Source organism: Apium graveolens, chromosome 10, assembly GCF_009905375.1.
Source record: "Apium graveolens cultivar Ventura chromosome 10, ASM990537v1, whole genome shotgun sequence".
In the NCBI taxonomy this organism is placed as follows: domain Eukaryota; kingdom Viridiplantae; phylum Streptophyta; class Magnoliopsida; order Apiales; family Apiaceae; genus Apium; species Apium graveolens.
In genome coordinates, this window is record NC_133656.1 from 185,963,503 (window position 1) to 185,976,407 (window position 12,905).

General features: G+C 33.6%; 1 protein-coding gene across 1 annotated transcript; it reads right to left on the reverse strand.

Moving 5' to 3' along the window:
- Positions 1-2,688: 2,688 nt before the first annotated feature.
- On the reverse strand, positions 2,689-8,000 carry LOC141692917 (F-box/kelch-repeat protein At3g23880-like). The gene is made up of 3 exons (XM_074497877.1): positions 6,679-8,000; positions 5,013-5,183; positions 2,689-4,387 (listed from the first exon to the last, which is right to left on the reverse strand). The coding sequence occupies exon 1, from the start codon at positions 7,977-7,979 to the stop codon at positions 6,834-6,836; it is 1,146 nt and encodes a 381-aa protein (XP_074353978.1). The 5' UTR covers positions 7,980-8,000; the 3' UTR covers positions 2,689-4,387; positions 5,013-5,183; positions 6,679-6,833.
- Between the last annotated feature and the right edge of the window lie 4,905 nt (positions 8,001-12,905).

Below are 12,905 nucleotides of genomic sequence, written 5' to 3' on the forward strand. Positions count from 1 at the left end.
GTTGGTCTGTTAGAAGGATCATCTTCATAAAGATTTTGAGAGATCACAACAATATCAGTATTATCTGTCTTCATGGATTTCTTGAAGTTTTCTTCCATTTGCCTTAGCTGTTCTAGATTAACTCCAGGATTTTCTCTTTCAAAGATTCTTCTACTCACCTCAGAGTCAAATGCTTGAATCTTTGGATCCTTTTAGAATAGAGTTATCTTTCTACCTTTTACTTTCAGAGTTTGAAGAAATTGACTTGCTTCTGCACCAGCTTCTATCTCCAGAATACCTTGGTATTCATCAACCGTTGTGACTTGTAAAGTTTGTTGAGTTGTTATAGTCACAGTCAATTTTCTAACTCTTCTTTCACTTTTCTCACTTTCTCTGCCTTGTCTACATTGAAATCTAGTGATTGCTTTTGATGAACCACTAATTCCAACTATCTCTTCATCTTTTCTCCTTTCACTATCCTTTTGTCCCTCCTTATTACCTCCATCAGGATTTTCATCATCAGTATTTATCAATGCCAGCTGCTTGTTATATTGAATAATTTTCTCCCCCTTTTTGGCATCATTACCAAGTAGTAGAGAAAGAATCAGCTTCATTGAATTCTGTACCTCTGTAAGTTGATCAGACATTTGAACTTGTTTAGCTTCCAATCTAGCTTGATTGACTTCAATTGTAGTTTGTCTGGCAACAATCGGTACAATTTGTTTCAGAATTTCCTGATGAGTAGTCATCTTTGAAGCAATCAATGATTCTTTGATCTGATTGATTTGAGAAGTAGTTACTTCTTGAGCTGTATGTAAGGATCTGACAACTAGAGTAGATGTTTTTAGATGAGTCAGCATATCAGGATTTTGAATTCTCTTTTCAGCTGTTTCCAGATGTTCAATAGCATTTGTTTTTGGAAATAGGATATGTGTCATCTTTCCATTTAGCATTCCAGAGATCATCAAAATATTCCTGCTTCTTCTTGGCATCTAACTCTTTCATTTTCTGTTACCTTACATCTGTAGGCATATCTTCAGGGAAGAAAAGATCATCTTCAGGATCTATAAGAACATTAGAAATATTAGATTTTTCACCATCATTAGATACTCCCTTTGCAACTGGATTTTGTAATATCTGCTGACCTTTCTCACCAGCTTCAGCATTTAAGATAGAATCAGAAATTAGTGCAATTTCAGAAACTTCAATACCGGCAGCAGTAAACTCCATATCTTCAAGAATTGTAGGTAAATGAACTGGAGTTTCTAAATTTACTTCCAGAACCTCAGTTCTTGTAGATTGCTGTGGTGACCCTGAAATGGATAAAAATTTATGAATGGACTATTGTGCTACTACATCTTCAGCAACAACAAGGATTACTTTAGGTGGTGGAATAGTAGAGTGAATGGACTGTTTTTCAACAAAAATAGGGATTGTTTCATGTGGTAGAATAGTAGTTTGAATAGACTGCAAGAAAGTATCAGTACTTAGACCTGCAGGGAGATTAGCAGTACTTGGTACATAGTTTATCAAGGTGTCAACAGACTGTTGATCAGCAGCTGTTTCATGTGTACTTTGTGCACCTGCAAATATAACAAGTATCACTTAATCTGTATATTCTTCTAAAGTAGTCTCACTACTCCTCAAACCACACAGCTCATGACTTTTAATAGTCAGAGTTTCCTCACAAGGATTACTAAATTTTATCTCTCATCTCCCTCTCCTTTTGCCAGGAAGGATCCTGCCTCTCTTTAATTCTATTTTTCTCTAAATCTTTTCACACAACTCACAGCATATCTCAGATAAATTGTCATACAGAAATAAGAGGTGGCTAAAGAAGGGTGGTATATGGTTATACAACGTAATCCTTAAATAATATCTAGAAATAATTATACCAACATGATTTAAAACATACATAATAAATGCGGAAAATACTAAATCGGTATTTAGAATAAACGCTGATAAAGTAATAATAGTATTTATACCTTGTGAATCTGAAGTCACCATTAAAATGACAGTTGTTGTTCACCAATTGGGAACCTCCATTTGAATTGGAGAGGATTTGATCAGGTTACTATTATGTACCATGATCTCAAACCTTATTCTTCTTGCAAAGAACCGACACTTGAATGTGTTATTGAAATTGAAAACAATACATTGAAACAATTAATGGAATCTTATTAAGTAATTATAAAAAATGAATTAATTTAAAAAATTAATTCAAATTTAAAATAATTATAAAACATTCAAAATAACAAAAAGAAATATTTTTAATAACTCTTTGAATTCATTATTTTCTTCAGACGACATTTTGAATTTTGGGTAACGTAAGAGAATCTTGGTCAGCATCCCACCAAATTATTAAAATTACTAATTTGAAATAATTAATCCAAAGTAAAATTTTCACTAAAATAAAAAAATGAATTGCTCTAAATTTTTAAAAAAAACATGTGAAATTATAAAATAAAAACTATTTATACAATATATGTATGTGTGAGAGTATCATTAACTTTTTATTTAAGATAAAAAAATATATAAAATTAAAAAATAAAAACTTTTTATACTTTATATGTATGTGTGAGAGTGTCAATAATTTTTTTATGTAATAACAAATAACAGACCTATAAATATAATCTTAAAATTTTAATAATAAATATAATCTTAAAATTTTAATTAGAGAATGATAACTAATCATATAGCCAACCATTTTTACATTTTAGCATTGAAGATGCTTTTACATTCTTCAATAGCCCTCCCAAAGTATGATAGCATTACAAACTTGCTACGAACTGCTCGGGCAACTACTAAGCTATCTGTTTCGGCTATCACATTGCTCAAATTTTGGTTCTTTATCCAGCTTAATGCCTTTCTCACCCCTATTCCTTCTGCCAGTTCTGGGTTTACGCTCCCTTGAATGCACTTGGAATATGCCTGCATCACTATACCAGTATGATCCCTTGCAACCATTGAAAAACTGAAGCAATGTCAGGTTTCAAAAATAGCAGCATCAGTGTTGATCTTTATCATATTAAACTCTGGGACGCTCCAATGCTATGCACCGTCTTCTGTGACATATGACCAATAGACGGATTGAAATTTTTATTTTGAGCACATAACCACTGATTAAGCGTAGCTTTTGCTAATACTACTACTTCTGCAACATTTATGCCTCGCTGGTTCCAAACGATTTCATTCCTGCATTTCCACAATGCCCAACATAGCATAACAATTAACTGAAGATCTGATCCCGTATACTGGTTAAAGACATACCTCAACCAGTCCGAGAAGAGAGTAATGGCATAATTATATACCACCTTGCCCATGCTAGAGTAGCATTCTTTTGCAAACGAACATATACTTAAACAATGAAGTGTAGTCTCCAGTGCTTCATTACAAACTGGACAAAGTTCATTTACCAACACTCTTTTAGTCCGTAAGTTATCCTTGGTAGGTAAGCAACCTATTGCAGCACTCCACAAGAATGTTTCACCCTCACAGGTATTTTGAGATTCCATAAGCTTCTCCAAAAACCTGAATTATCACTGGAGAAAGAAGTATGCATGGTTTGAAGCAGAGAATATGCTGATTTCACTGAGTATTGGCCAGATATTTCTTGTCTCCAGCACCTTGAATCTGCAGTATGATTTTGTAGAGGGACAGTAAAAATAAGATTAACATCTCTCTAATCAAAGATGCCATTTATTAAGTCTATATCCCACAGTGATTGGTCTATAGTCAACAGTGATGAAACCACCTGTCCTTCAATTACTTCACTCCTTGTATGAACATATGGATCAGTCTCACAAGGGAGCCACAGATCTTCCAAAATCTTGATATTGCTTCCATTCCCAACTCTACAAGCTAGACCTTATTTTATCAGGTTCTGAGATTCCATGACACTATGCCAGATGTAACTAGGGATGCTTCCCATATTAGCACTCAGAAAAGTACTTTTTGGATAGTATCTCGCTTTATATAATCTCCTCACTAGACTCTCCGCGTAAAGAGTTAATCTCCACCCTTGTTTGCCCAGTAATGCAATATTGAAATCATATAGTTGCCTAAAACTTACACATTACCTGTTCCAACTCCTAACAGAATTCTTTTGGCAGTAAGAAAACACTCATGGCGTAGTTGGGGATAGTCTGAGCCATTGATTTGAGAAGTATCTCCTTACCCCAATTTAATATAAAAAACTTCTCCCATCCCTAGACACGAGTGCTCAGTCTGTCTTTTAAGTAACTCAGAACTGCAGTTTTCTTCCGCTTCTTGATGTTTGGCAGGCCTAGGTCCTGAGTGTCCTCATCTGCTTCATTAAAATTCAAAATAGAGTACACTTCTTGCTTACTCTGGGTCTCGGTGTTTCTGCTGTAAAACATAGATGACTTGGTCGCATTTATTTTTTGGCCTGATGCACATTCAAAAATGTTCAGAATCTCCATAATTTGAGTAGATGTATCCCTGTTGGCTCTACAGTAAATATAAGTGTCATCCGCAAAAAACATGTGCGAAATCAACGGTGCATCCCTAGCCACTTAAATACCCTTTATTAAATAAATGCATCACATTCGAAGAATTAAATTCTTTGGTACCTCACAGCTAATGTCATGTCCAGATTCAGAATTCATTTCTTCATTAAAGCCCTTCTTAACAGATGTCAATGTCATGGTCTAAGATCGGCTTATCAAATCTTAAAGCTATTAAAAAAATAAACTATTCAACCATTTAAGTATGAACTAATTACAGCTAGCCTGGTCACAAAGCTAACAATAATTGAAACTTTAAACTTAGCTAAACTTACATAAATTTTAGCTAAACTTATACTACTGGTTGCATACAAACACTTAAGAGGCTTATTTTATTTATAAAAAGTTTTAGGCACATTGATAATTACATGGCTGCGTTTGGCCATTGTTTATATAAACATAATTTTTTTATTCTATATTAACGGGTACAATCCTCAAATAATATTTTTATTTTCTAGAAAAGATATTATTCAAACTTCAGAGAATGCATTTAAATTGATTATATACCGTTGAATATTCCCTTTCTGTTAACACTGAATTTCGATTTGATCCCCAGCCTACAGTCATCCAAACAATCTGACGGAAGAAGAGTATTTGCGGTCTACATTTTACTTCTGGGGCTTTAAGCCTTTTCCGGTCTATATCATGCTCCGTAGTTGGTCTCCATCATATGAGAACCTGCAACAATTTTAATTTGAACTTTAAATGCAGGCAATATAATACTGATCAATCTTCTGAGGAGTAACTAATAAATTTTCAAGCGATTTCATAAGATTTGAATAAATCAAATTTCGATGCTGAAAAACAGGCAACAAACATGATATTAAAAAAACAGCTTAATCTCCTTGCTCATAGATGAGCTTATCAACATCATAACAAAATAACACAAATCCAACATGACAGTTAAACCTTTTAATAAAGATTTATAGCCTTGATTGGCGTTCATGATGCAAGTACCAACTAATCATGCAATCTGCCAACACATCTGCCATCGTACAAACTACAATTTGAGTTCCATAAAAGAAAGTACCAATAAGAAATAACCTTTTACTGCTCAGCACATTCCCAAAATAAAATTACTCACCTCAGTTCAGTACCCAAAAGAACAAAACAGATGAAAATAAACCAGTTTAGCAAAATCACCAATGGGAACCCAAGCAAATGATACCTAACAAAGAAGCATACTTGTAGTATTGATCTCTTCCAATCTTAGCATCCAAGAAGGAAAAGAATTAGAACAGACACCCTAATTGCTCGAAATTGTTGAACTTGCAGCTGTAGATAAGCTGCAATTTGTGTTTAAATAATTGAAAGGGGTTTTGTTCTTCTTTCAGTTCTTCTTGTTCTTCTTTTTAGCACACAGCTACAAGTAATAATTACAAAAAAATTGGGCCATTGATATGCTTCCGAGTTCTGCCTGCCAGGTTTTCATAATGTGAAACAATATCGTCTGCTTATCTCCTTTGGTCTAAGAAATGAGGTCGGTTGGATTTTCATAATGCAGGCCCTCATGTTCGTAAATACATATCATACATAGCATGCATTCTTCACAACTTTGACATATCCTAACGGATGGGAAGAGGTAGTGCTATATAGGATGGCTAAGAGTGTTCAATCCCATAAAAAAGGATGGCTGATGAAAATTTGAGAACAGCATGTACAACTAGAAGATATAGAACCTAAAACCACTACAAACTACCTAAAACCTAAAGTCTAGATTATCAAATTAGTACTCCTAGTTCTAGCTAAAATTAAGCAAAGGCTCAAGATGACTACTACAATAATAAAACCAGACAAAGGGACAAGATGAAACAAGGCTCAAGTCAATGTAGGTAAATTGGGTTTTTTCCTTTCAAACACAATTTAAGCACAGCCAGAATCACTCCCCACAGTCCATTCACCCTCCAACAACTCCACTTATATACGTCAAACAACGAAAAAACAAAACTATAAATTCCAAAAAGACTCTTGACTTACTCAAACCAACAATCTCCGGAATATATTTACAACTTCAAATATCACATGCATAAAGATAATCCAATGAAAATTAACATAACTTTAACGAATTCAAAAACATCATAGTCGATATAAGGATTTGAAGCAAATCATATGGTACATTAAAAACATCAGGTAGTCAACCAAGGAAAGCTCAGAATACTTGGTAAATGATTACCCTTCAATCAAATAGTTTAGAATTTGGTATCAGGCCAATCTATGCAATAGTAGCACATTGTCCCCGAATAACTTCCTTTTCATCATTATCATCTCTCTCTCTCTCTGTCTCCCCTCTTTCTCTCCTTCCTTCTCTCTCTCTCACAAGCAGGGAAGTCAAGCTTTATTAAGAAACAAAACTCCAATCGTGTCTTCTTTTTCCTTGAAGTCCGTCATTCCCTCCAGGGATACTAGACTCTCCGAGTAAGCGCAGCAACAGACAATATGGCATGATTTTGGTTCCTTCCCCATACTCTTGATTGCATGGGTTTGGAGATTAACACTGCATAGTTCCCGTTTGAAACTCATAAATAAAGTATCACCATTTTTAAAACATTGAAACAATTGTTCTCCATACCGGTATATAGTTAGTTCTTTACCAATAACCGGTCCAATAGACATCTTTCTCCAAACATCACATCTCTCGTTGAAAACATATACATCAACCGGTTCAGTTAGTAACACTTTCCGATTATAAACCATGACAGCAATAGAATCCTCAAAATTCATTATAACAGCATCTTGTTTTTGATCAATTGAACCAATTTCAGGCAACAGCCGAAAGATCTCGTTTTGAACATCAAACCAGATCACAGTGAGACGTGAATTTTTACCATTAGGTTGTACATTCAACCAATAAGGGGAACCACGGAAAACAACTTGCAGTGCAAGAGGAGGCACATAACCACGGAAAAGGAAGTTGGAGGGGGTGATCTTCTTCCAACAACGTTGTTTGCATGAATAGATATCCCCTACTAATGGTTGGTCTTCAATGGTAATAACGTACATAACTTTAAAATCATTAGCAACTGAGTCGAAACCAAATCCAAAACAGTCTTCAATCAAGCCATCATGCTCTCTTTCCTCAAATCTACTAGGGAGAAGTGGGATATTGGCCAAACACTGCTTCGTAGCAGGATTCCATATTACAAATTCTATTCCTTCAAACTCGTGATGCCAATTATAAAAACACACTAAACCATTTACGGAGCCAATCATGGCTGTGGACCCTTGAAATAGAGACTCGTCTCTAGTCTCTTCATACTTTTTCCTTTCACTAGTCATAACAAGGAGAGAATCTTTGTTGGGATTAAGATCAAGATGAGACTTGATGAAATCAGGGTTATTTGAGATGAGCAAATTCCAGGATTTACAAACTGATTTAAATCTCGAAACTGATTTTACAGGAAGTCGGGGCAATATCTCGGACTCGATGATTTCTGATGGAAGGAAAGAAAGATTGCAATATCTTTTGACAGCCATGTTGAAACAATACAATCGTACTTGTGTTTAATAATGACGAAACACGAATGTATGAATGAATGAACATATATAGGTTGTTTAGTAATTAAATTAAACCCTTACTGTTATGTACGCGTGGCCTTTTAATTAATTAAATTAATGAAAATTTCTTATGACAGTTTATCGTCGCAATCTGCCTATCCCACAAGTTTACATATTACACCGTGTGGGTCCTAAATATCATTTTTTGGGTAAAATAGTCTTAAATGTCATTTAAAAAAAAATATGACTCTAAATATCATTTCAAAATGGGGTCTTTTGTTCCGTTTTTTTATAAACCCAAAATGTAGCCTCTCATTTTACTTTTATTATTATTCATAATTTTCAACATGAAAAAACGTGTATTCGTGTTATATTTTTCAATTTTTTTTTGTTTTTTTATGGTAAAACGGGGTATGGAGTTTTGTTTTTTAGGAAAACTAATGTTCAAGTTCCGTTTTGCATTTTTTTTTTACTAAAAAATATTAGATAATGTTATGTTTTTTAGCTTAACACTTATTCCGAGGGATGTTTTGTTAGTATTTTATTAATAACTATAAATATTTTTAAAATCCAAATTAAGAATTGGTGAACCTTTAAATATTAAAATAGTTAATGATCACGGTCGGTTCGGTTCCTAAGGTTTAGGCCTACCCTAGATTAAATTAGGGTTTAGGGCCTAAAAACCCTAAACTTTAAATCATTGTACGTTTCATTAATTTATTTTTTAATATTTATAAAACTCAAAAGGGATTGGTTTTGACTGGATCGGGCCGGATTTTCGGGCCCAGACTTTTTATGCATATGTAGTTTATAGTCACAAACTGCCTATCACACAAGTCTCTATTATAGGCATTTCCAACTAAAATAGCTATTTTAATTAGTTAAAACACTATAATGGTAAAACATGTTTGAAAAATAATATTAGTTATTATTTTTAAATTTAAATAATTTTATTCATATTTTATATCTATCTTTCGAAGAAAAAGCGATTGTAAATGAATTATTATAAATATTTTTTTTAATTTTGTAAACATTAAACATATGAAAAACTAGTTAACAAATATTACCTATATATATTACAAAATATTTACTGACTTTTGTTTAGTAAATCCTACTTGCCTGTTTAGTAATACAACGTCAATTATGAACTCCGAACACATACATATTCCATAAGTACTTTTGTAATAATTGTAGTAATCTAAACATTTGAAAAACTAGTTAACAAACATTACCTATATATTATAAAATATTTACTAATTTTTTATAATATTCGTTCATAAGTAATTTTGTTAAAATGATTTTTTTTATAATAAAATAGTTTAAAAAATTACACCTAACATTAAATAAAATTAAAATATAATATTAAAAATAATACACACTCTCTCACACACACATATATATATATATTATAACTAACAAATTATAAATATATATATACATGTATACACAAATAACTAGGATTATAGTAGGAGAAAACATTAATGGGAAATGAGGTGGATTAGATATAGATGATGGTTTCTCATTCAATTCAATATATGTAGCTTACTATTTTCTAATTATCTAAAAAATTTGTTAATAAGTTTGTGAGAGGTCTTTTTTTACATATTAGGTATGTTTACAAATTTTTAATAATGGTTAGCCATGTTTGAAAAATAATATTGATTGTTATTTTCAAATTTTAACAATTTTATTCATCTTTTATATCTATATCTTATAAAAAAAAATTGTAAAAATCATTATAAATATTTTTTTATTCTTTTAATTTAATACAAGTGAAAATAAAATATACAATTAATAAAAACTTTTTTTGATATAATTGTAATAATCTAAACATCTGAAAAACTAATTAACAAACATTACCTATATATATTCCAAAACATTTACTAACTTTTTAATATAGTCGTTTGTAAGTGATTTTTATAAATACATAAGGTACACTAAAAATAGTTATAAATGTAATTAATAAATCTAGTTAACAATAAAAAAAATTTAAAAAAAAATAAGTAAAATAATTAAACTTAACATTAAATAAAATTAAAATAAAATATTAAAAAGTAATACAAACTTATATGTATAATAACTATTAAATTATAAATATATATATACATATATAATTACACGCATAACTAGGATTATAGCGGGAAAATCATTAATTTTATAGGAAAATGGAGTGGACTTAATATAGATGATGGGTTCTCATTTAAGCCTCCTATTTCTCGTTATTTATAAATTTTGCTTATAGGTGTATCCTTTGGACACGTTTCTTTTTTACATATTAGGTATAAAAGATTATGAAAAATGAAAAAAAAAGTGACTGCAATTGTGACTTGAAATATTATGAGACTAACTCACCACTATTTGGTAATATACATTTATTCTAATTTTGCTTAAAAAGAATTAAGAGAATCTTAACTAATTTTTACTATTTATCATTAAAAATTGAAACTGAAAATAATACATAATTGTAGATGAGGTGTTTGTTTTCAAGACCTCATTAGAAATTAAAAATAAACGTAAAAAATTTAGATAAAAAAATGATGTAAAGATATAAAAAGTGATAGAAACTTCTATTAGAAATTTGTGATAAAAACGTAAGAGAATCTTTATTTAGTATCATTTTTTTTTTTGACGAAAGCTGAGATTTTATAAATTATTCAAATCCATCTCAATACAAGAATTAACCGAGACCGGGATAGTATCCCTATTAAAACTACAATCTGGGTAACTATATGATTCCCTAGCCAGTTGATGGGCAACCATATTGGCAGACCGTTTAACATGATACAAAGACACTTTGTTTAAACGTCGTAGTTGACTCCGGCACTCCTCAATCACACTACCGAACTGAGACCGCATCGGTGTTTTACTCCTGATGGCCTGCACCACTACCAGGCAGTCCGACACCACCGTGCATTCCTTCCAATGCATCTCATCAATCCAACTTAACACTTCCTTGATAGCCATAGCCTTCGCTAGAACTGGAGAGACTGAGCTCTTATGGACGATAGACTTTGCTTGGATGAGTACTCCATTTGAATCTCGAGCTATCAAACCAAAACCCACCGCATCTTTATCTTCAAAAACAGCCGCGTCAGCTGATATCTTTACTGAATTATGTTGAGGATTGACCCAAATACAAGCTCCGTCTCCTTCAAATGCCGGCTGGAGAAGAGCCGAGGTTGATCTGTTTTGGGCTAACGACCATTGTGAAAGATACTGCTTAGCTGCAGCTACTGTTTTATAGACTGATGTATGCCTCTGGTTCCAAACCAAATCATTGCGATTTCGCCAAAGTGCCCAGCATATAGTGCTGATCTCTGCTTGCTTTTTGGCATCTGCAACACTCATAACAATTTCCAGCCATGACTTATAATTCGAGCACAATCCGACCTGAGTATCAACATTAGTGAGAGACCAACATAGGCGAGCATAAGAGCAGTGCACCAGGCTGTGAAGAATTGATTCATTATCTTCTTGACAAACAGGGCATATTGCATTAACCTGGACTCTTTTTAGTTGCAGTTGGCTGAGAGTTGGTAAGCAATTTGATAGGGCTCGCCAGACCACGTTAATAGCCTTCGGAGGTGCCTTTATTTTCCAGATCTTAGACCAAATACTGTCTTTATCATCAGGATGCCACACTCCCTTATTTTGCTGAATCCATTTATACGCGCTTTTGACCGAATATTGCCCCGAAACCTCATACTTCCAGTAAAGCACATCCTCACCGCCGTTGTCATTAAGCACAGTATCTAAGATTGCACCCTGGTCCCTTTCGTTGAAGATGTCTTTTAAGATATCCAGATCCCATTCCCTCCTATCAACATGCCACAGAGAGTCTATAGTTTTTCCTACTATAGATTGAGAAACGGTGGTAATATAAGGATTAGTATTATCCGAAAGCCATGGTTGCCCCAATATGCTAATACCTGTTCCCGCTCCAATCTTCCATCTTACCCCGTTTATAATCAAATTTTTTGCTTCATAGATACTACGCCAAATAAAAGTTGGATTATGACCCAATTCTGAATTTAGGAAATCACTGTTTGCGAAGTACCTGGCTTTATAAACCCTTGTAACAAGGTTGTTTGGATTAGTTGCAAGTCTCCAACCTTGCTTGCCAAGCATGGCAATGTTGAAGTCACGAAAGTCGCGAAAACCCATGCCTCCTGAAGGCTTGTGCCTTGTCATTCTCTCCCAACACATCCAGTTTAACCGAGAATTACTGTTCTGCGAAGTCTTCCACCAATAGCTGGCTAGAGTTTTTTTGATATGCTTTGTGATGTCCTGAGGGAGTAGAAACACACTCATTGCGTATGTGGGTAAAGCCTGAACCGCTGTTTTAATGAGCACCTCTTTACCAGACCTTGAGATACATTTTCCATTCCACTTGTTAACCTGAGAACAAACCCTGTCCTTCAAGTACCCAATAATAGCTGATTTATTCCTTCCCAACATGTTAGGCAAACCCAAATAAGTACTGTTCACGTTAGCTTCTCCCATTTGCAGCACTTGGCATACTGACCTCCTGTTATATTCTATAACATTCATGCTGAAAAACAGAAGATTTCTCCCTGTTGATTTTCTGACCAGATGCCCTCTCATAGACGTTTAGCAGTTCAATCACCCTGCCTGACTCTGTTGTATCTGCTTTGCAATAAAAGTACGAGTCATCAGCGAAAAGCATGTGAGAAATAATAGGGGCATTACGACAAACCTTGATACCATGTAACCATTGCCTAGCCTCATATTTTCTGATTAAAGATGATAAGCCCTCTACGCAGATTATGAACAGATAAGGGGATAGAGGGTCCCCTTATCTGATACCTCTCGTAGGAATAATTGGCCCCATCTCATGTTCACCGTGCACAATCGAGTATGAAACAGCGGTGACACACTGCATAA